This window comes from Drosophila subpulchrella, chromosome 2R (genome assembly GCF_014743375.2).
Source record: "Drosophila subpulchrella strain 33 F10 #4 breed RU33 chromosome 2R, RU_Dsub_v1.1 Primary Assembly, whole genome shotgun sequence".
NCBI lineage: Eukaryota > Metazoa > Arthropoda > Insecta > Diptera > Drosophilidae > Drosophila > Drosophila subpulchrella.
Window position 1 is genome coordinate 1,080,723 of NC_050611.1, and position 22,354 is coordinate 1,103,076.

The window sequence follows — 22,354 nt, forward strand, 5'->3', positions numbered from 1 at the left end:
GGAAACATCGATGTTTCAGGGCGACTATCGATATCATCAGTATCATCCGCTGTTCCAGGATGGGGTCTCAGCTGTGAGAGGTGGGTGTCTGTGCTAACGGCCAATGTACTATGGGTAAAAAGTCCTACTTTTTGTTTTCAAATTTTCATTATTGTGGTTTTCTGATTGAACGATGTTTAAATTTAAAGACACTGATTTAAGAAATTTGTTTGGTTGTTTAAGACTACTGTAAATTTCGGTTTTAGAATATATTAAATTTTGATTGAGAACGTACTAAACTGCTCAGGGCAAATATATAAAAGAACAAATTGATAAGCATTGAGCGTGAAAAACTTGATATCATCATTACATCGATACCGTATAGTTATTATAATCGACTAGTCGAATGGTTGGAAGCTCCACTAACTGAAATGTATTTGATGTAATGTTGTGATGTACATTTTATCTTTATTCATTATTCCTTTTTAAGAAATGTTGTTCATAAAAGAAAAACTGGATAAAAGCTTGGCATTGCTGAAAAAGTATGAGTGGTTGCTGGATGCTTATGTTCTGGTTAGAACTTACAATATATGTATAAGAGTTAAATAAAACAGCGTTATTTATAGGACTTCTTTCTGGACGACCATTGGAGTAAGCTTCCTGAAAACTGGCAGCAGCACTTGGAAAACATTCCCTTGGAAAACCTAGGAGATCTGCTCCAAAACGAGGATCATGATCTGCAGCTGAACTGGCCAGTGGATCTACTGGACTTGCGACAGGAGCTGCGCAACCTCTGCATCGGCCGTGCACCCAAGAAACAACTCGAAGTTGGTAAAATCCCTTCGGTTTCTGAACAAGAATCACCACCATGTATTTAAATGTCTAACCCGATGTAGAACTCCTTTCCCTGCACACTCCTGGATCATCCCAAACTAAAGCACATGTTCCTGAAGCGGGTGAAGCCCAAGAAGCAGCACGAGGTCGCCCGGATGGCAGAGATTTGTGCTCTTAGTCATCGACAGACACCTGTTGATTTTATCGTGGACTTCGGAGCCGGTGTGGGTCATTTGGCACGCATTCTGGGCTATGGATACGGACTGCAAGTGTGCTGCTTTGAAATGCAACCTGATCTCAACCAGCAGGCGGGGGAAATCGATCTGAAACTCGAGTCCATGGCAGCGAAACATCTGTCGCAGGCGGAAACCAGGCACTTCCGGCGACCAGTGCATCTCACACAGCGTTTGGAGACCAGCACGCAGCCAGCTCAGTTCCTCTCCAGCATCCGGAAGGCGCTGCAGCTGGAAGACGACAAGTTCCGTTTCGGAATCATCGGCCTACATCCGTGTGGAAACCTGGGACCGACATTGATGCGCATGTTCCTCGGCTGCCCGCAGGCTAGGTTCCTCAATTTTGTGGGCTGTTGCTACCAGAAAATGACCACCCAACCCACGCATCCCAGGGAGCAAGTACATGGCTACCCGCTCAGCAGATTTCTCAGGAACACACCAGGATGCCAGCTCAGTTACGAGGCCCGCGAGATCTCTTGCCACGCCTTGGAGGTGTATACCGATCGTCTCAGTGCTGGGGACTACGAGCACCTCCGGATACACTCTCTGCGGGCCGCCGCCGAGCGAATCATTGTCCAGCAGTTTCCAGACCTCCGGCACTGTGCTCTGCGGAATGTAAAGCATTCACCCGGCATGACGTTCCACCAGTAAGTTAATCCTATTCCCAAGACATCGATAGCCAGCATGTTGCTTAGATATTTCCAGAAAGCCGTGCAGGGAACTCGATTTGAAGCTCTGGACAGCCGGATTCTGAGTAACGAGCAGTTACAAACAGACCTGGCCAACTGGCAGCGGATAGTTTCCTTCTACACACTTCGATTAATTATGGCTCCACTGGTGGAGAGCATTATTCTCTATGATCGCTGCCTGTTTCTAATGGAAAACGGTATAGTTCAAGTTTTAACAGAGAACAATCAAGTATTAAGAACCCCCTTCTTGCAGACTGCCAAGTGCAGATAGAGGCCATTTTCGATCCCCGCCTCTCACCTAGGAACCACATTACCAGGGCCGTGAAACCCTAACTCGGATAGGGTAGAATTACCCTAATCTGACGACCATAAATCCCGCAGAAGTGACATGCCGTCTGAATCTTATCGTTAAGTGGCTTTGTGATTACACTTTATGTTGTCTTTATATGAGTTTATTTTTATATAGATAAAGATAATATCGTGTTGCCGATAAAAAATGCACTTAGAGTTTGTCTAGATCGTTGAACGTAAAACAAGCTGGCAAATCCAGGGCCTTCACTTGTAGTAGCCCTTCTCGGCCGCCGCTTCAACGATGGCGCGAATGGCGGTGAAAGCTTCGCTGGCAGTGGGCTGGATCTCCACTGCGGGCAGGATGAAGAGGTCCTGGCTATCCGGAGGACCGCGCAGCTCGAAGGTGTATGCTATCGGGATACCCGCCTCGGAATGCGCCCAATCCATGCTGCCGCCGCTCGACGGATAGATGGTTTCGTACAGACTGCCACTGACGTAATCCCTGCCGCTCTCCGCCTTGATCGCCGCCGATGCCTTCTTGCCGAACTCCTGCAGGTCGTCGTAGTTGGACACCCGCTCCTTGGTGTAACCATATGGGAACATCAGCATTTGGGAGTAGGAGTGCAGCGCAATGTACGTCTTGATCTGCTCCTTACCCGCGTTTGCACGTATGAACTCAATCAAGCGCTGGGTCTCCAGCTCGCTACCAGCTGAGGGTCCTGCAAAATCGTAGCGGGTGGGATCGCTGCTGGAGCCCGTTGAGTTCCAGTGGTCCGGGTAGTTCCTATTGAGGTCCACCCCACGGCAGGTGCCGAACAACTGACGATTCTTGCGCCACATTCGATCGTGCTCGAATGTGTACTTGTAGCCATCGGGGTTGACACAGGGGAAGACGAACCAGTTGTAGTCCTGGGCCAGTTTCTGCACCTTCGGATCCTGGGAGGTGAGCAGCTGGTTGATGATGTAAGTGGCCGCGGCTGGGGCAATCCACTCCCTGGCATGGATGCCACTCTCAATGAAGATGGCCTTGTTACTGGGGCTGCTGCTCAGCTTGACGCCCTTGATGGCATTGCCCTGAGTGCTGGTGCCCATGTCCAGCACGGTCACGCGCTGTGGGTACTTCTCGGCCATTTTATCCAGCCACTCGTAGATGGTCTTCAGGTGGAAGAAGTGCTGCCAGTCAAACTTCGAGGCATCAATGCTCTCCGGCTGAACCTCGCCCAGATTACGGTCGATCTTCTCCTGGAAATTGTAGGTCTAAAAGAGGGTTTCCTCGTTTAGTAAATACATATGTACATAGGTACCAAGTCAACTTGTTGACTTATTTATAGCAACTCACCAGAACCCGGTGCTTAACTTTGTAGGTCTTGATCAGGTCGGCAATATCAGCCACGCGATGCGCCGCCACCAGAATGGACAACTTCTGGCCAATCTCGCGGGCATGGCCGATGAAGGTGAGGCTGTCGCTCTGCTCCTCCAGCTTCTGGAACAGTTCGATCTGCTCCTCGTTCTCGAACTCCACGTTGTAGATGCGGTAGTTGTCGTAGCGGGCCTGGTCCGGAGGAGCTACTCCGCAGCCGGAGGCCGTCGCCACCGGGCACGTTCCACTTTCCAGTTTAGTAGTGCTCGCTGCCATCGTCAGTATCAGAATGACTAACCATTGCGCTCCGATCCGCGACGTTAGCATATTTATAAAAATTGTTTTCTATTTTTCCACTTTGTTTTGTTTGCCAGAGAGAGAGAGAGAACCGAACCGCAGAGAGGTAGTCGCTATCAGCGGAATGAAATGGAGGAGGGCTGCTTGCGGGCAGGGCGTGAAAACCAGAAGTTCCACCACAGCTGTTGGCTAAGCCAGGGTTTCCAGCGACCATATTTTGCATACACATATGGCGGCCTTACAACGATTCCGCGAAAAGTAACCCATTTTCATATTTTACAAGGTGTGCCAGTCAGGTAATTTTCTTAAATTTCTACTTTACGATTACAAATTATAGAAATGTATCAAATTACTCTAGTTTAATTTGTACTGTATCCCCATATACCTATAATAAAATCAAAATTAACATACATAGGTACTTAATTAATATAAGATAATGGTTAACTTTATAATAGTTTGAACTATAACTGTTTTTCACCATTATTTTCATTAAATTTTATATTAAAAGATTTACTTCAAAATATTTTACATGTATATTCAGATAGTGATTTTTTAAATTATTGGTATTGGAGACATAATTTTTCCCTGTGAAAACCTTTAGAATTTCAGCTGTAAGGACCTATTAAACTAAACTCTATAAAGTTCAAAAATTGTTGTTCAAAAGTGTTGTACATATGTACATAACTCCAGACCTTTAACCCTCAACCAGTGGCGGATCCACGGGGGGGGAAATAGGGAAATTGAAAATGCATGCACTCTGTAATGCATGCATATGGTTGACTTTTCAAATATAACCACTTTGTTTACCTAAAAATTGGGATGAATAATTTTTGTTTTATAATTTGTACTGTATTTCTCTCGCAATAATAAGATTGAACCCCAAATCGAAGAACAAGTTCAATTTCCCCCCCCCAAGAATCGTCTCTGGATCCGCCACTGCCTCAACCCACTTTTAAAATTAGTCTAACATTTCATATAAACTAGTACAAATATTATGAAATATCAAACAAACAATAGGTATGTCCTAAAATATTCCGAAGAGTAAAATGCTACAGTGAATATCATAAAGATTTGATCTTTGGACAAGTGCATTCGCCTACCATAGCATGGCATATACATAGATAACACCTCTATAAAAATTCCGCAACCCCATGTTTTATTTTTATCAAAAATATACAAGTACTATTAAGATTTTAAACCAAAACCCAAATCAATCCATAAAAACGAGTAAGTTCAGTCAAGAATCTATTTTTTTGCACTTTTTTCTAAAAGTATGAGAAAATCGTCATGCCTTATATCTACATTTACGACTAAGAATAGCATTATATTTATGTTGTTTGATTAAAATTCCTTAACTGTAAAGTACAAATCGATCGTATCGCATCGTAAGATTAATAAAAATCGAAATCGTTTAAAATTCGAAACACTTAATAGTAGGCTACTTCTTCTTGCTCCTGCCCAATGTGAGTGTGTGCGTACCAGCATTGGCCAGCTGCAGCCTGCGACGCTGCAACTCCTGGCATTCTTCCTCCAGCTTGCGACGCGCATCTTCCAGTTGCGCCTTCTCCTCAAGGTGCTCGCGCTTCAATCGCTCAAACTTGGTGTGCAGGTCCTTCTCACTGTCCTTTAGCTCGTTCTCCTTCTGCTTGACCCGCTGCACGAACATCTGCCGTACTTCCTCCTCCTTGGCCTGCAGGCTGGCCAGATGGTCGGATCTCTTCGACTCGAAGGTCTGCTGGAAGGACACCGGCTGGTTGTTGCTATCCACGTCCACAAAGCCCATTTGTTGCAGGCGCCGCTGACGGAAGAGCTCATAGTGTCGTGTGTGGGTTAGCTCACGCAGATCCTCCATATTTGTGCGTATGAGCATCTCGCGCAGCTTCACAAAGTCACAGTGCGATTCGTTCTCTATGTGTACCGCTCCCCAGGGATATTGCCGGGCACGGACCAGCTTTCCGGCCACCTTCACGAACTCCGTACTGCCAACAACGGCAAAGGGCAGATGCCCATTCATGGAGGCGTTGGTATCGGCCACTGTCTCATCGTCCGTAGGAAACTGGTAGATGCTCACTTTGTTCCGGCGCAATTCCTCCATTATCCGCTCCTTGAACCCAGACAATTCGGACTTGGAGATGGTGTCCGCCTTGGCGATAACGGGTATAATGTTGACCCGAGTGTCCAGCTGTTTCATGCACACCAAGTCCATTGCTTTCAGTCCATGGCCAGTGGGGCAGATAAAGTACAGACAAGCGTGTACGCGTCCATCGTGACCACTGGCCATCGCACGCTGGATCTTGAGCTCCTCCTGCAGGTACGCCTCGAACTGGCTGTCCACATACTCCACCAGAGCCTTATAGCTGTCCTCCTTGTTCACCTGGTCACCATATCCGATCGTGTCGCAGACGGTCAGCTTGAGGCGGACGCTACTCTCCTGCAGCTCGTATGTGCATGCCTTTAGCTTCACATTGGGAAGGTTGTGCGGACTGGGCGTGGACCCAAAGCTGGTGTTAAACAGCGTGTCCATGAGCGTGGATTTGCCGAGAGCCGTCTCCCCGATGCACAGTATATTGAAGCTGAAACCGTTCTGGACGCTCTTGTTGACCAGTTGGTCCGGCAGAGTGTCGAACCCCACGTGGCCACCTAGCTGGAGCTGCCTGGGGGCTTTCGGCGACACCTCCTGGGTCTTCTTTTCAGTCGCTAAATGCACCATTTCGCTTTTGGTTCTGGCAAAACAATGGGTCTGAATGGCAACGGGCGCCACTCTTTATATTCGAAAAACTTAAGGCAGCTGCTTGTGAAAACCCCTGCCTTTCTTTCTAATCACTTACTTGGGTTTTCCGGCATGTGGTATATAACGAGATTTTAATTCTGTTCTGTCCCTTTCTACCTGTGATCTATTTTACCTGTACCCTTGACGAATTTGAACGAGATGCCGCGTCAAATGCTTATCGAGAGACTGCTGCTCGATAACAAAATACATCTCGACTGAAAATAGATGAGTAGGTTTAGCTATAAAACAACCAATAAAATATGTATGTTTATTTCGAAAAACATTATGAATGAGCTGCTGTTGAGACTTAAAAATATGGTACACCCATCGTTAAACGTGAAATTTCTTAAATTGCTACGCTTGCTGAGTTTAGATTGTCGGAATATTTATTTATATAAAGCTTATTAACAGTATAAAACTATGAGCTAACTAAATTAACAAACAACTTTACGATATATTGCCAAAGAAATAATGTCTTAAAAATCAAGTTTATAAATAAAAAAGAATAATAATATTTTAAACATATGTTATATATTTTTTATTTACTACTTATATTAATTAAATTATTTCATTACAGGCTTAAAAATAGCCAAATGTGTGATGGCTATCGATAACCGCATTCCACTTTCGAAGGAAGTGAGGTTATTGCGTCTTAAGTGTCAGTATGTTTTTGTCATCGGTGCGAAAATGAACTTCGAACAAAGAGCCAACATTAAATTTTGTTTTAAAATTGATAAAACTTTTACCGAAACGTTTCAATTGATGAAAAAAGTTTATGGCGATGATTGCCTATCCCGTAGCAGAGTGCTCGAGTGGTTTCAACGTTTTAAAAGTGGTCGTGAGGACATAAATGACGATGAACATGTGGGCCAATCAAAATCCGTGATCACCGAAAATTCCATCGAAACTGTGCGTGAATTCATAAAAAATCAGCCGAAATCATCATTAAAATTCATGGAAATAGAATTGAACATCTCCAAAACATCGATTTATCGCATTTTGACCGAACATTTGGGCTTACAAAAGGTGTGTGCACGGTTTGTTCCGCACAAATTGACTGACGTCGAAAAATTGCTCAGAATTCAACATTCGAAGGACATCATTAAAGAGGCAAAAAAAGACCCGAACTTCCTTTACAAGATTGTGACTGGTGGCGAAACGTGGTGTTTTCAAATTGATCCCGAAACGAAACGCCAGAGTGCTGAATGGAAGGCGCCGGACGAGCCGAAACCCAAAAAATCGCGCTTGGAGAAGTCAAAAGTGAAGACAATGCTGATTTGTTTTTATGATTCCAAGGGTATTGTCCACAATGAATTTGTTCCACCCGGCCAAAACGTTAATGCGGAATTCTACCTTGGAGTTTTGAAGCGTTTGGTGCGCCGTATTCGACGTGTTCGGCCCGAATATCGCGAAGATGGAAGTTGGCGTTTGTTGCACGATAATGCGCCGTCTCATCGATCGGCGCTTGTGTCCGACTATTTGACCAAAAATCACATTTTAACCATCAACCACTCCCCGAATTCACCTGATATGGCACCGTGCGACTTCTACCTTTTCGGAAAAATGCATTTGCCGATGAAAGGAAAGCGTTATGCAGACGTAGAGGCCATTCAAAAGGCTTGCACCGGCATACTGGCGGCCATACCGGGCAACGAGCTAAAACACTCGTTCGACATGCTTTTGGACCGTGCAAAACGCTGTGTTAAAGCAGGAGACTATTTTGAATAAAATAAATTGATTTTGCCGAAAAAACTATTAGTTCTGTCTTTTTTTTAAAAGGCCTGTTTACTTTGGAACTCACCTTGTACTATTAAGATTTCAAACCAAAACCCAAATCAATCCATAAAAACGAGTAAGTTCAGTCAAGAATCTATTTTTTTGCACTTTTTTCTAAAAGTATGAGAAAATCGTCATGCCTTATATCTACATTTACGACTAAGAATAGCATTATATTTATGTTGTTTGATTAAAATTCCTTAACTGTAAAGTACAAATCGATCGTATCGCATCGTAAGATTAATAAAAATCGAAATCGTTTAAAATTCGAAACACTTAATAGTAGGCTACTTCTTCTTGCTCCTGCCCAATGTGAGTGTGTGCGTACCAGCATTGACCAGCTGCAGCCTGCGACGCTGCAACTCCTGGCATTCTTCCTCCAGCTTGCGACGCGCATCTTCCAGTTGCGCCTTCTCCTCAAGGTGCTCGCGCTTCAATCGCTCAAACTTGGTGTGCAGGTCCTTCTCACTGTCCTTTAGCTCGTTCTCCTTCTGCTTGACCCGCTGCACGAACATCTGCCGTACTTCCTCCTCCTTGGCCTGCAGGCTGGCCAGATGATCGGATCTCTTCGACTCGAAGGTCTGCTGGAAGGACACCGGCTGGTTGTTGCTATCCACGTCCACAAAGCCCATTTGTTGCAGGCGCCGCTGACGGAAGAGCTCATAGTGTCGTGTGTGGGTTAGCTCACGCAGATCCTCCATATTTGTGCGTATGAGCATCTCGCGCAGCTTCACAAAGTCACAGTGCGATTCGTTCTCTATGTGTACCGCTCCCCAGGGATATTGCCGGGCACGGACCTGCTTTCCGGCCACCTTCACGAATTCTGTACTGCCAACAACGGCAAAGGGCAGATGCCCATTCATGGAGGCGTTGGTATCGGCCACTGTCTCATCGTCCGTAGGAAACTGGTAGATGCTCACTTTGTTCCGGCGCAATTCCTCCATTATCCGCTCCTTGAACCCAGACAATTCGGACTTGGAGATGGTGTCCGCCTTGGCGATAACGGGTATAATGTTGACCCGAGTGTCCAGCTGTTTCATGCACACCAAGTCCATTGCTTTCAGTCCATGGCCAGTGGGGCAGATAAAGTACAGACAAGCGTGTACGCGTCCATCGTGACCACTGGCCATCGCACGCTGGATCTTGAGCTCCTCCTGCAGGTACGCCTCGAACTGGCTGTCCACATACTCCACCAGAGCCTTATAGCTGTCCTCCTTGTTCACCTGGTCACCATATCCGATCGTGTCGCAGACGGTCAGCTTGAGGCGGACGCTACTCTCCTGCAGCTCGTATGTGCATGCCTTTAGCTTCACATTGGGAAGGTTGTGCGGACTGGGCGTGGACCCAAAGCTGGTGTTAAACAGCGTGTCCATGAGCGTGGATTTGCCGAGAGCCGTCTCCCCGATGCACAGTATATTGAAGCTGAAACCGTTCTGGACGCTCTTGTTGACCAGTTGGTCCGGCAGAGTGTCGAACCCCACGTGGCCACCTAGCTGGAGCTGCCTGGGGGCTTTCGGCGACACCTCCTGGGTCTTCTTTTCAGTCGCTAAATGCACCATTTCGCTTTTGGTTCTGGCAAAACAATGGGTCTGAATGGCAACGGGCGCCACTCTTTATATTCGAAAAACTTAAGGCAGCTGCTTGTGAAAACCCCTGCCTTTCTTTCTAATCACTTACTTGGGTTTTCCGGCATGTGGTATATAACGAGATTTTAATTCTGTTCTGTCCCTTTCTACCTGTGATCTATTTTACCTGTACCCTTGACGAATTTGAACGAGATGCCGCGTCAAATGCTTATCGAGAGAGTGCTGCTCGATAACAAAATACATCTCGACTGAAAATAGATGAGTAGGTTTAGCTATAACACAACCAATAAAATATGTATGTTTATTTCGAAAAACATTATGAATGAGCTGTTGTTGAGACTTCAAAATATGGTACACCCATCGTTAAATGTGAAATTTCTTAAATTGCTACGCTTGCGGAGTTTAGATTGTCGGAATATTTATTTATATAAAGCTTATAGCCAGTATAAAACTATGAGCTAACTAAATTAACAAACAACTCTACGATATATTGCCAAAGAAATAATGCCTTAAAAATAACGTTTATAAATAAAAAAGAATAATATATTTTAAACATATGTACTTCTATTAATTAAATTATTTCATTACAGGCTTGAAAATAGCCAAATGTGGGTCGATGTTATCGACGATGCCACGATGCCAACACTGGTCTGATGGCTATCGATAACCGCATTCCACTTTCGACGCATACAGAATTTGCAAAGCCGCAGAAAATTTAAGAATCCGAGGAATATTCGCGATATATTGGGAAAAAAGCACTGTAATTATCTTTTGACGCAAGCAAAAGAGGTAAGGACACTGGAAACAATGCTCATTTTCGTGGTTTTGGGGTATTTTCCGCCTTCAGCGTTTTTTTTTTGTCGTCGGGGCTCCGCCATTTTCTTTTCACTCGGCCGCCGCTTGTCTGCTTGCTTTTCACCAGTACTTTCACAAGGCTCGTATCTCGAATAATTCGCAGAATCCACACAACCAAATTGCGAGAAAGTTCTCAAGCAGCACCAACCGAGGAAAGAAGTACCGGAAGAGCCGCCCATGAGTAGTCATCGAGACGGAGCCGGAGCCGATCGAATCACAATCAAAATCCACAACATGAAGCGCAGCGCCTCGCGCTCCCCGGGTCCGGCCGCCAGGAGCAGTTTGTCGCGCAACTCGCGGAGCATGGGTCGTGGCTACGACAACGGCAGCGGGGTGCCGGGCGACTCTCCCGAGCGCCTGTCGCCGGAGCGCATGCGACGCCGCTTGGATCGCTCGCCAAGTCCACGTGGCCGCTACGGCTCTCCGCACCGGGAGCCCTACTTGCGTGGTCCTCCACCCGCTGAGCGACCCGCTGCCTACAAGGTCCTGTGCGTCAGCGCTCTGCCGCCCAAGGCTCCGGACGAGTTCATCGAGGAGACACTGTACCGCGAGTACAAGAAGTTTGGAGACTTCAGTGTGCGACTGGCTCATGATCTGGATGAAAGGGTGGCCTATGTTTGCTTCCGGACGCCGGAGGATGCACGCGAGGCCAAGCACCACAAGCCGCGCCTCATCATCTACGACAAGATGGCCATTGTGGAGCCGGTGTACAAGTCCACCACTAGGCCAGAGTATAGGTATGGTTTCATCATTAAAAATTTAGCTTGTTCCTAAAGCCTAACTTGCTTTTGGTATTTTATAGACCCCGCGGGCACTCCATGTCCCCGCCAGACTACGAGCGCTATCACTACTCTCGCTCACCCATGGGCCCGGGGGCTCCTCTGGATCACCGCCGGCCCCCGCTTGATCCCTATGACCGCTACGGTCCTCCGCATATGCATCCGCACGCCGTACATCCACGGGATTACCGGCCAATGCACCATGACTATCCACATCCGCCACGCGGTCCACCTCTGCATCGCGGCGGCCATCCTCATCACCTCCATGGCCACGCACCACCCCATCAGTACGCTCCCATGAGACCACTGGCGCCACGTCCACATGCTCCTTACGAAAAGCCCGAGAGCAAAAAGGACAAGTTCCCCAACTATTTGCACCACGTGCAGCCCGAGGACGATCCCCTTTCCACGCGCACCCTGTTTGCAGGAAATCTAGAGGTGACCATTGCCGACGACGAGCTGCGTCGCATCTTCGGCAAGTATGGAGTAGTGGATGATATTGACATCAAGCGTCCACCGCCTGGCACGGGCAACGCGTTCGCGTTTGTGCGCTACCAGAATCTGGATATGGCTCACCGGGCAAAGATCGAGCTATCCGGGCAGTACATCGGCAAGTTCCAGTGCAAGATCGGATACGGCAAGGTGACTCCGGCTACTCGTATGTGGATCGGAGGATTGGGCGGCTGGACCTCGGTCACTCAGCTGGAGCGAGAGTTCGATCGTTTCGGCGCGATCAAGAAGATCGAATACCAAAAGGGCGAGCCATACGCTTACATTCAGTACGAGACCGTGGAGGCGGCCACGGCGGCGGTAAAAGAGATGCGAGGATTTCCCCTGGGCGGACCGGAGCGTCGACTTCGCACGGACTTCGCAGAACTACCGGGCGCCACACCGGCAGCACCATTTAAGGGCTCCAAGCCGCCATATGACGAAAGTGCGTTGGAGTACCGGCGTCCGGAATATGATCCCTACTACGAGGAGTCTGCGTCCTACGCACCGCGAGGTGGCTACTCCCCGTATCCACCCAGAGGTGGCTACCGCGGACGTGGTGGCTATCGTGGAAGAGGACGCGGCATGTACCACTACCACAATGATGTTCACAGGCCGCCGCATCCTGGGTCCTTAGGTGGGTCCTCCTCGTCGGTGCCGCCTCCTGGAGGAGTGGATGATGAGTGGCGACGCCCACCTGGAGAATCTTACGACAGGGGAGCCCGCTCCAGCTCTCGGGAACCTGGCGTGGAACGCTCTCGGTCCAGATCGCCTTTGAAGCGCGCTCGCTCTCCCGGATCCGATTCCGACACGTCGACTCGCCGCAACGACGCTCTTGGATCAGCCAGTACAGTGCCCGAGGTGGCTCGCAAGTGCAGTACAGTGTGGACCGGAGCCCTGATCCTTAAGAGCTCCCTGTTCCCAGCCAAGTTCCATCTGACGGACGGCGACACAGATATTGTCGAGTCGCTGATGCGCGACGAAGAGGGCAAGCACAACCTACGCATCACCCAGCGACTGCGCTTGGATCCGCCAAAGCTGGACGATGTGCAAAAGCGAATTGCATCGTCTTCGTCGCACGCTATCTTCATGGGCTTGGCCGGCTCAACAAATGACACCAATTGCGACGATGCCAGCGTGCAGACGCGTCCGCTGAGAAACCTGGTCTCTTACCTAAAGCAGAAGGAGGCGGCTGGCGTCATCTCTCTACTGAACAAGGAGACGGAGGCAACCGGAGTGCTGTACGCCTTTCCGCCCTGCGACTTCTCCACGGAGCTGCTAAAGCGCACATGCCACAGTCTGACAGAGGAGGGTCTGAAGGAGGACCACCTGGTCATAGTGGTTGTGCGCGGTGGAACGGCCTAAAGTGTAGCTGAGTCGGTGGGGAGGAGAGGCAGGTGTTGGACAAACTGGAGGTAATGACTAGCCACAGTGCTCAAGGAGAGGCTCCGACACACCTAACTATAACATAAAAGCCGTAGTCGTATCTTAGATGGCCCCTCAAAAGGAGGAGGACAAGGGGGTTACATACACGCATGGGTCGTGTATGTGCATCCTCCAAGCACCGCACACACACACACACACATGATGCACACATCCAGAGACATGAGCAGAACCGAGGAGATATCACCCACACCTCATGACCCCTATCGCGTATTAATTAACCATTAATTAACCTTCTTTTGCAGACAGGATCTCTCTTTATGGTTTCATTTCAAGTTCTCGATGTGTTAGTGCCAGTGAAGTTCATACATCTTTTTTATTATTGTGCTAAAAAGTTCGAAAAAGTCGATCAAGATTGTATTTAAAAACAACCCATACAATTTTTCCAATTTTATTATGTTAAAGTGTACAACTGAGAATGAAAACAACATGAGTAAAAAACCAAACATTTTCTAAAAAGTCCATTCGAGTGTCCGCCTATGATCAACAACTAGTGCATAATAATCTCGATGAAACAGTTTTTGTGTTCCTTAAAGTTGATTTCCTATTTTCATTTGTGTTACGCTGATGATTTCGCCTTTTGGTCTTTAGTTTGTGATCCTGAAAATACAGTGCGACAAAAGTGCACCAAGTAGTGGTCTGATTGTCCAGTTGAGTCCACAACCAAACATTACGAAGTGTCTCAAGAGATTGTCTGCAGTGCGATTTTCCCGTAACAAGAGCAATCAGTGCGAAGTGTTTAATTCTAGCTGGGCTTCAGTTCAGTTCCCCTCGATCTCTCAGAGGTTCCTTGGTGATTTTGGCCTGTGGGTGCGTGAAAGTGGCTACCATATCCAAATCGTGTTCCGATCCCCGATCTATATCCGTCTTCCATCCGAAGAGAGAACGTCGTGTAGCATTTGCTCCAAAATGTCTTTGCTGTTTGATTGGGTTTGGCAATTGTTACATTGGTTTTCTTGTGGCTGCTATCAACAAAATGGTGTTTTGTTTATAATTTATACATGCGTTCATGCTACATTATGTTTCTGTGAGTTCAAGTGTCATTTCACGAACAAAAATCAGTCGATTTACAATGATAATCCAAGGAGTTGGCCTAGTGCATGTGTTGTGTATGCGAGTGTTCTCAAAAATATTATTTATATATATACCAATCGTAAATCTGTACACTCAGAGATAGTTATAACGATCTAACTGCGTTTGATCTTGCATCATTAGACAGATGTTCGAATAATTTAGGCTTGAGAAAATATTATATCAAACTATTACACTGATATTTAAATAAACGTCAACTACCGAATCCTACCTAATGTGTTAAAAAGTCTGGTGTTAAACAACGTGAGCTGTGAGTTACAGTGCAAGTCCGAGTGCCAAACAAAGTGAATTAATCTGATGACCAACACAGCAAGGTACAAACATTTTGCAGTTAAGCATTAACGTCAATTTTAATAACTCGAAGGCGCCAGAATGACGATTTCAATCGTAGTACAGGTAAAAGGTGGTGCAGACCGCAAAGTACGAAGGTCTCTCCACGCTGTAGGTCACAAATCCATCTTTTTCAGCATCCCACAAGAAGTTCACCATCGAGTAGAGGCCTTGCATCAGGAATTCGCCCACAGTGACCAGCACTATGTAGCGATATCTAGGGGGATATGTGCTTAGTCAGAAATAAATGGGCACAGCACCAAGTCACCTGTCGTAGTTGTCGAGCTTGATCCGGTTCTTGATTTCCTCGCTGACCTGGGCCGCCATGTGGAGCGAGTGCTTGGGATGGAACATGTACTCTTCGTTGTAGTGTCGGTTCATCACCGCCTTGATGATGTTCTCTACGCGCTCCTTATTCAGAGGATTCTTTGACTCCAGGCGGTAGGTGGGCATGAAGCGCATCGTGGGCTGCGAATCATACGGACCTTAAGATACAAAGGGGGACGGCTGGTCACTGTGCAGACTTACCTTTGCCGCCGGAGCACCCATGCCCAGGGGAACGCCTATATGGGACTTGGTCAGCGATCCGCGCTGGCTGCTCGCCGGCCTCTGCATGACGATGAAATGGGAAACCGAATATGCATGTTAGTAATGCCTTAGACACTGTATCCCCCAATAGAACTCCCACAAGATATGGCGTGACTTGGCCAAATTTCAGGCAATCCATGTACTCCCGTGTTCACATTCCGTTACAAGCATCAATTCATTAAAAAGACATAAAATACCTATTGTAACCATAATGGCAAAATCAATCGTATACCTTCTCGCGCTCCTGCCCCAGGCAGAGATCCACCAGACCCGACCAGTTCTTCGCTGCAGCGGCTGCCATTGCCTGGTATTAGGGGAATCGAGTCGGGTCGAGTGCGTAGCGGTTACCCATAAAACCACAAATGATTATGCCATTAGGCCATTCCCTGCCAGATTGCTTGACGGCCTGTCGCCGTGGCAATTCGTGGCGCTTGTTGAATCAATACCGAGCCAAATTATGCGCCACTTGTCAGCCAAACTTACCTTCTGATTGCCCTCGGCCGACTTTTCCTTCTTCTCCTTTTTCCCCTTGCCAGTTTCCGCCTCCTTGGCGGAAACCTCGGGCACAGCGTCCTTGCTACGGCGCTCTTCCGGAGAGTCACCCATGATCACTGTGTTTAACTAAACGTATTTTGAGAACTCCCAGACTCAAACAGAAATCTAATCTCAGACAACAGAAAAATGATAGCCCCCTTGGATCGACAGGAGATTAAAGTCCGGTTTACAACGACAATTAGTTTACACTTTATTTGGTTTGCAATGTGGGGAATACATTTTACTTTCGTGCTAGCATTTCGGTTCCGACTCCCTTTTAAAGTATACATATCAAACACATACACACAGTCGGTAGATGATAATACGATATTTACGTTATTACTGGGTGCTCTTGTGGCCACAAAACATCAATTACATGTATATACACATATTCAAATATAAATATACTCGATACATAATTTGGATTCGGTTAAATACACACCTAATAAATTGTCTATAAAAAGAAAAACGATAACAGTGCGAATTCTTGGCCACATTTCCTTGTCTTTGTCTTTTGTTCCAACTATTTTGAGTCCAGGACTCCGAGTATGTCTAGACTTTTACGAACAGTTGAGTGTTTTAAAAACATTCGTGGCTCTTCGAAATATAAAAAACTCAAATTTACAAAACCTGCAGTACAACTACTAAAAATTGGCGATAAAAACGCACTGGTGGAGATAGCACAACACCGAGGAACAGTTTCTTAGACATCTAACATCCATATCCATGTACTATATGGGCCAGTGGGCCTTATAAAAGAATAGCGTCTCGTCCCGTGCAAATTTTGGTGCAGACTTATGTAAATATTGGAAAGTACGAAATTTCTTCTTGTCGTTTCTTTCCCGATTTTCTGTTTGTTTAAGATTCTTTGTTTCCGTTTTTCATTTTTAGATATTCGTACCAAAGTTAGTTTCAGTCGTGTAGTGGACACATAGGTAAAGCTTTAGTTGCGATCTGGGAGTCTGTTCGCAAATGAGTGACATGTAACTTGTTTACATAAATAGACATATTCTTTTAGCCGATAAATCGTATGCAATGTATAGTGGACACGTATAAGATGCAATAATTATAATCAGTGGGTTTCGTTAGTACATATAGTAATTGCTGGATTGTTTTGGGGTATATGCTATGCTCAGCGGTGTCTTCGATCTGCTGATTTGTTTTTTTTTGTTTTTCTTTTTTCAAATATGCCTCTAAAAATGTAGCTTTTGGAATTCGATTAGTTTCCGAGTTATTTTTTGATTGCACCGTTATTTCATAACGCCACATTTGGTCCAAAAATTGTAATGTTTATAAATCTTTTAGTACCCCAGCTAGTCGTTGGAGCGTACTTTACGCAGCGACCCGCGATTGAACTTGCAGATGGACTCGAGTAGAGCGGAGCGGGTCGGCTCGTCGCCATCGCCGTCCTCCGCATCCTCAGCTAGCATGTTCGGAGTCGAAGATTGCCGTTCCACGGAGGCGCCTGGCGACGCCGGCACCTGCTGATATATGGCGCCCAAGTGCGGCCCCGGAGTAAGCGGTGGTGCTGAAAGGAAGACGGAATTGCATGTGAGTCAAGTTAGTTCGGAGGAACAGGCTAACAAACTACTAATTTGAAGCTGTGAACGGCTGTTAGATAACTACATTTGATGCCGGCCAGTAAGGGCTCCTCGGGAGTGCTGTCGGAGCGGTTAAAGGAGTCTGCCCCACCAGCCACCGCTGTGCTGGAGGAAGCTGCTGTTGCAGTTGCAGCCACAAGCGACAAGCGTCCATTGTTTGTTTGGATAGAACCTTGCTGCTTTAGCTTCGACTGTTTGTGCTCTAGTTTCTAGACGTAAGCATCGATCAAATAAACGAAAAGAGAAACCAAAAAGTGTTCGTTAAGTGGCTGTGTGAGATTGATCTACGTGTAATGGTTGGGAATTGGGCAACTAACTGCTTTTTGCTTGGACTTGCGTTTCTCCTCCTCGGAGCTCATCAGTTCCTGGACGCGCACGATGCGCTTCTGGTTCTTCACCGACTTCTGTTCGTCCCGCAGGCGGTTCTCGCTCTTGATGGCTGCCTGCTTTAGCAGCTCTTTGGCGTTCAGGGATAGCTTGAAGTACGGCTTCTCAGCATTGGCAGCAGCGCCAGCGCTTTCACTTGAAGCGTATTGCGTGAAGAATCTGTGACCCAGCAGTTGCTCCAATGTTGGTAGGCCAGCCTTGCAAGCTTCCTTGGACAGAATGCTCTCTAGCAGGCATTCTGCAAAGACAAATAGGTTAAAAGAAACTAATATGCTTGTTAATATAAAGGGACCCACTTAACGCCTCTGGACATTCAGTGATCTGGCGCACCACAGACTCCTGCAGCGGATAGCCCATGGCCATTTCGAAGAGGACGTGACCAAAGCAGTATACATCAATAGTCTCGATGGCATGGATCTTGCTGTGCTGCATAAAAAAGGGCCGGTAGAATGCTGGCACGCCCAGTAAAAAGTTCTCGATGTCCAGCAGCTTAACACAGTCGTCCACTATCACTATGTTTCCGGAATGGAGATGACCTTAAAGAATTTTAAAAACTAAATTATTTGTTTCTTCAACGTGTCCTGTCCTGACTTACCATATGCGTATCCCTTGGAATGCAAAAATATGAGAGCCTCTAGGATCTGCTTGCCATACGTGGCAACCTGTTTCATCGAGAGGGCAGTGCGCCCCTTCGGATTGCCGTACTTGCTGAGGAAGGGATTCTTTGGGTTTGCGGCCATGCACAAAACATCCTTCAGGGTACCGTGCTTATGGAACCTATGTGCGGAATATGCAATAATGTTAGCCTTGCTCTGCGAAAGATTACTTCAGATACTGACTTCCTGATAACGAGGCATCCATTTTCAGTGTGGGCGGCCAGGAGCACCGGCTCGATATGCGGATGCTGGAGGCCCATCAGGCTCTTCATTATGCCCCCGATTTCCTTCTCGTCGACGAACTTGTCTGGCCCGTACTCGAGCCACTCGGCCACCACCTCGGCCCCCGGATCCAGGGTTCCTGCATCGATGGAGTGACCGCTGCCATTGCTGCTCCCAGCAGCGAAATGCTTGCTCTGATGGGTTTGCGAGCCGCTCTTGACCAGCTGCTTGTTGTGGCTCTTCTCCGGCGGCTTGGTAGTCACCTTAAAGTAGTGCTTTCGGAGGCGCCAGCCTATGGCGCCCATGGTTCCGCCCAGCGACCACGTAGAGTCGTTTCGCAGGCAGAGCATGGCATTCTGCACGGCATGGTCTGCACAGAAATCAGGGTATATAGATTATGGGTATTTTGGTCAATCTAGGGCTCTAGGAAAGTGAACCCACCGTGGAAGGACTGCGAGTAACTCTCGGGATCGACGAAGCGCTTGGCTGGCAGCGAGGAGGCCAATATGGGATTCATTAGTACGGCGTTTATGTACACTTGCAGGGCTTGCTTCCGTTCAGCTACGAACTCCGGGCGCATGTTACCAAAGATGCGCTTGCGAGGCAGCGGCAGCTCGATGCCGGAGACGCGGAGAGACTTGTCCAGCCGGTCGAAGTCATTGTAGCGGCGCAGAACGGTCCAGTAGTCCTTGTTGCTGGCGCCCCTCCACACGCGCAGCAGGTACTCCTGCAGCCAGACACACACACGCACACCGATTGCATGAAATCATCAACAATTATTGATTTTTCGCTGGGGTCAGCAGCTCCACCCCCCCAAGGTTCCACCTACCGTATGTCCGGCGACCTCCTGGACAGCGGTTATCTCGCAGCTCAGCGCTTGGGTGTCGTCAATTGGCAATTTCCGTTCATATCTGCTCGCAAAAACGGCCATTGGACTCCTTTGGATACATTTTCCACTTCACTCGGCGAGCTGCGCTGCTCCTGATAAGTGTATGTATGTGTGGGATTTGTCCCCACCCTTTTGGAAGCAGGGTGGACTTCACACTAGTTGTCTTCGAGTTCCTCGACTAAACACTGATCATATAGGATTTGCGGATTGTCTTGCTCGACCCCGATACAGGTTTTTAAGGCCAATTGGGCCCGTACACATATATAACTTTTTTCACCTGTTTACTGCAGCGAACTCACTATCAGTTTGGTATCGAAATCTAATTATCGATAATTTGCAGGACTGCATCTCTTATTTCTTTTGTTTCATAAAAGCGCCAATTTTAAATATACATATTTATATGTGTATCGTTGCCGAGGTGTTCATTTATGTGGGCATCTAACCTTTTTTTCAAACCATCTTCTTTATTTTCCCTTCTCTTAAAACGTTTGTTTTTATTCAGGATGCTTTCTTTTGTAAACGAAATTTTACCCAATGCTGAGGGACCAAAAGCCCAGCTTGTTTATCGATTAAAAGCCAAGTGTTCCACCGTTTAGCAATTCGGATATTTTTTTCCAGGTCTGCCAGCTCTAAATCAGAACTGTCGCTTACAAAAACATAGCTTTAAAAGCCATATTTCTGGAAGGGTACTTGGAAAACCTTCAAACTGATAATAATAGTGTTTTTTACGCTGTTGACTTTCATTTAACCCAGGTTAAAGGCAGCTAAATATACAAATGTATGTAACTTGTCTATTTTGATATTTTTTTATAAACGTGCTAAAATTTATTTATTTATATATAGCTAACTTACAGTGTAAAACTATGAGTTAACTGTTAGAGTGAGACAACTTTCTTAAATGGTATGGGATAAAATAGTTTTACGAAGGACGGAGAGGATTTTGTTAATATGATTTTGGTAGGGTTTGCAATGGCGTTAATGGGGTTTTATATTGAAACAGGTAAAAAATACAATACATTACATATATTATAGAACTTCCAGCTACTTTTACCAGACCTAGCTAGAAAAAAGCTGATGCCCCATTAGTGCCCCGGCCGGACTCGCCTGTTATCGATAACGGGGATGAGCTTGCGTTGTTGTTCTTAGCTAGTGCGAAATAATACAAGTGAATATGGCCGCAAACTACGCAAAAACGAACAAGGGTATCTCGACGGCCATCCTGCGCAACCAGCTGATGGGCCTGATCAACTTCACCGGCACGCACAAGGATCAGGCGGACAAGTACCGTCAGCTGCTGAAAACGGTGCTGGCGAACACCGGCCAGGAGTTAATCGACGGCCTCCGGCTCTTCGTGGAGGCCATTGTGAACGAGCACGTCAGCCTGGTGATCTCGCGCCAGATCCTCAACGACGTGGGCAGCGAGCTTAGCAAGTTGCCCGACGACCTGTCGAAGCAGCTCTCCCACTTTACCCTGGAGAAGGTCAATCCGCGCGTCATCTCGTTCGAGGAGCAGGTGGCCGGCATCCGGTTCCATCTGGCCAACATTTATGAGCGCAATCAGCAGTGGCGCGATGCGGCCACGGTGCTAGTGGGCATCCCACTGGAGACGGGCCAGAAGCAGTACTCCGTGGAGTGCAAGCTGGGCACCTACTTAAAGATAGCCCGTCTCTACCTGGAGGACAATGATTCCATGCAGGCCGAGCTGTTCATCAATCGTGCCTCGCTACTGCAGGCCGAGACCAACTCCGAGGAGCTGCAGGTAAATCACATCTAGCTAGATGAAACCCTACCAAAACTATACCTTTCGATATCCGCATCCTCCTAAGGTACTATACAAAGTCTGCTATGCCCGTGTCCTGGACTACCGGCGCAAGTTCATCGAAGCAGCCCAGCGATACAACGAGCTCTCCTACCGCAAGATAGTGGACCAGGGCGAGAGGATGACGGCGCTGAAGAAGGCGCTCATCTGCACAGTCCTCGCCTCTGCCGGGCAGCAGCGCTCCCGCATGCTGGCCACTCTGTTCAAGGACGAACGCTGCCAGCACTTGCCGGCCTACGGCATTCTTGAGAAAATGTACTTGGAGCGCATCATCCGGCGCTCCGAGCTGCAGGAGTTTGAAGCCCTGCTGCAGGACCACCAAAAGGCTGCCACTCCCGACGGCTCCTCCATCCTGGATCGAGCTGTTTTCGAGCACAATCTGCTGTCGGCCAGCAAGCTGTACAACAACATCACCTTCGAGGAGCTGGGCGCCTTGCTGGACATACCCGCGGTGAAGGCGGAAAAGATCGCCTCCCAGATGATCACCGAGGGCCGCATGAACGGACACATCGACCAGATCTCGGGCATTGTGCACTTCGAGAACCGCGAACTACTGCCGCAGTGGGATAGACAGATCCAGTCATTGTGCTATCAAGTTAATTCCATAATAGAGAAGATAAGTGTCGCCGAGCCCGATTGGCTAGATAACCTGAACTGAAACCGACTCTCACCAATCCATTTTCCCCACGCCACACTCAACTTCATTTTTATGAGAGACGGCAAATAGGAGCGCAGCAAATCGGAGGATATTACCCGCGACTGCGATAGATTTCATTATTAATTTATATAAAATAAATGAAATTATGTACATTATCGATCCTGTGGAACCAAAAGAAAAGAAAACGAAAAACCACT

General features: G+C 47.3%; 8 protein-coding genes across 12 annotated transcripts; 3 read left to right on the forward strand and 5 right to left on the reverse strand.

Moving 5' to 3' along the window:
* The first annotated feature begins 426 nt into the window (after window positions 1-426).
* On the forward strand, window positions 427-2,236 carry LOC119551228 (protein RRNAD1). 3 transcript variants are annotated; one of them, XM_037860465.1, is made up of 5 exons: window positions 427-552; window positions 606-806; window positions 876-1,693; window positions 1,742-1,932; window positions 1,989-2,236. In XM_037860465.1, the coding sequence occupies exons 1-5, from the start codon at window positions 472-474 to the stop codon at window positions 2,066-2,068; spliced, it is 1,371 nt and encodes a 456-aa protein (XP_037716393.1). In that variant the 5' UTR covers window positions 427-471; the 3' UTR covers window positions 2,069-2,236. The 3 variants fall into 3 exon arrangements, with proteins under 3 accessions (XP_037716393.1, XP_037716394.1, XP_037716395.1); XM_037860466.1 differs by lacking the exon at window positions 1,989-2,236 and having other exon boundaries at window positions 1,752-1,927; XM_037860467.1 differs by lacking the exon at window positions 427-552 and having other exon boundaries at window positions 674-810.
* LOC119551229 (zinc carboxypeptidase) lies at window positions 2,166-3,778 on the reverse strand. Its single transcript, XM_037860468.1, has 2 exons — window positions 3,366-3,778; window positions 2,166-3,283 (listed from the first exon to the last, which is right to left on the reverse strand). The coding sequence occupies exons 1-2, from the start codon at window positions 3,711-3,713 to the stop codon at window positions 2,291-2,293; spliced, it is 1,341 nt and encodes a 446-aa protein (XP_037716396.1). The 5' UTR covers window positions 3,714-3,778; the 3' UTR covers window positions 2,166-2,290.
* Window positions 3,779-4,964: 1,186 nt separating this feature from the next.
* On the reverse strand, window positions 4,965-6,748 carry LOC119550149 (septin-2-like). The gene is made up of 2 exons (XM_037858659.1): window positions 6,512-6,748; window positions 4,965-6,423 (listed from the first exon to the last, which is right to left on the reverse strand). Exon 2 carries the CDS (start codon window positions 6,391-6,393, stop codon window positions 5,122-5,124), a length of 1,272 nt encoding a protein of 423 aa, XP_037714587.1. The 5' UTR covers window positions 6,394-6,423; window positions 6,512-6,748; the 3' UTR covers window positions 4,965-5,121.
* Window positions 6,749-8,342: 1,594 nt separating this feature from the next.
* On the reverse strand, window positions 8,343-9,983 carry LOC119550281 (septin-2-like). The gene is made up of 2 exons (XM_037858870.1): window positions 9,907-9,983; window positions 8,343-9,818 (listed from the first exon to the last, which is right to left on the reverse strand). Exon 2 carries the CDS (start codon window positions 9,786-9,788, stop codon window positions 8,517-8,519), a length of 1,272 nt encoding a protein of 423 aa, XP_037714798.1. The 5' UTR covers window positions 9,789-9,818; window positions 9,907-9,983; the 3' UTR covers window positions 8,343-8,516.
* A 483-nt stretch (window positions 9,984-10,466) lies between these two features.
* LOC119549012 (RNA-binding protein spenito) lies at window positions 10,467-14,683 on the forward strand. The gene is made up of 3 exons (XM_037856653.1): window positions 10,467-10,604; window positions 10,774-11,407; window positions 11,473-14,683. Exons 2-3 carry the CDS (start codon window positions 10,848-10,850, stop codon window positions 13,301-13,303), a joined length of 2,391 nt encoding a protein of 796 aa, XP_037712581.1. The 5' UTR covers window positions 10,467-10,604; window positions 10,774-10,847; the 3' UTR covers window positions 13,304-14,683.
* A 70-nt stretch (window positions 14,684-14,753) lies between these two features.
* Window positions 14,754-16,064, reverse strand: LOC119549014 (tctex1 domain-containing protein 1-B). 2 transcript variants are annotated; one of them, XM_037856657.1, is made up of 4 exons: window positions 15,624-15,707; window positions 15,332-15,412; window positions 15,072-15,271; window positions 14,754-15,020 (listed from the first exon to the last, which is right to left on the reverse strand). In XM_037856657.1, exons 1-4 carry the CDS (start codon window positions 15,690-15,692, stop codon window positions 14,855-14,857), a joined length of 516 nt encoding a protein of 171 aa, XP_037712585.1. In that variant the 5' UTR covers window positions 15,693-15,707; the 3' UTR covers window positions 14,754-14,854. The 2 variants fall into 2 exon arrangements, with proteins under 2 accessions (XP_037712585.1, XP_037712584.1); XM_037856656.1 differs by lacking the exon at window positions 15,624-15,707 and adding an exon at window positions 15,875-16,064 and having other exon boundaries at window positions 14,780-15,020.
* A 174-nt stretch (window positions 16,065-16,238) lies between these two features.
* Window positions 16,239-19,994, reverse strand: LOC119549013 (PX domain-containing protein kinase-like protein). 2 transcript variants are annotated; one of them, XM_037856654.1, is made up of 8 exons: window positions 19,621-19,992; window positions 19,233-19,518; window positions 18,753-19,161; window positions 18,509-18,690; window positions 18,210-18,449; window positions 17,844-18,151; window positions 17,552-17,735; window positions 16,239-17,453 (listed from the first exon to the last, which is right to left on the reverse strand). In XM_037856654.1, exons 1-8 carry the CDS (start codon window positions 19,720-19,722, stop codon window positions 17,239-17,241), a joined length of 1,926 nt encoding a protein of 641 aa, XP_037712582.1. In that variant the 5' UTR covers window positions 19,723-19,992; the 3' UTR covers window positions 16,239-17,238. The 2 variants fall into 2 exon arrangements, with proteins under 2 accessions (XP_037712582.1, XP_037712583.1); XM_037856655.1 differs by lacking the exon at window positions 17,552-17,735 and having other exon boundaries at window positions 19,621-19,994.
* Window positions 19,995-20,781: 787 nt separating this feature from the next.
* Window positions 20,782-22,352, forward strand: LOC119548979 (COP9 signalosome complex subunit 4). Its single transcript, XM_037856574.1, has 2 exons — window positions 20,782-21,439; window positions 21,507-22,352. Exons 1-2 carry the CDS (start codon window positions 20,852-20,854, stop codon window positions 22,155-22,157), a joined length of 1,239 nt encoding a protein of 412 aa, XP_037712502.1. The 5' UTR covers window positions 20,782-20,851; the 3' UTR covers window positions 22,158-22,352.
* The last annotated feature ends 2 nt before the right edge of the window (window positions 22,353-22,354 follow it).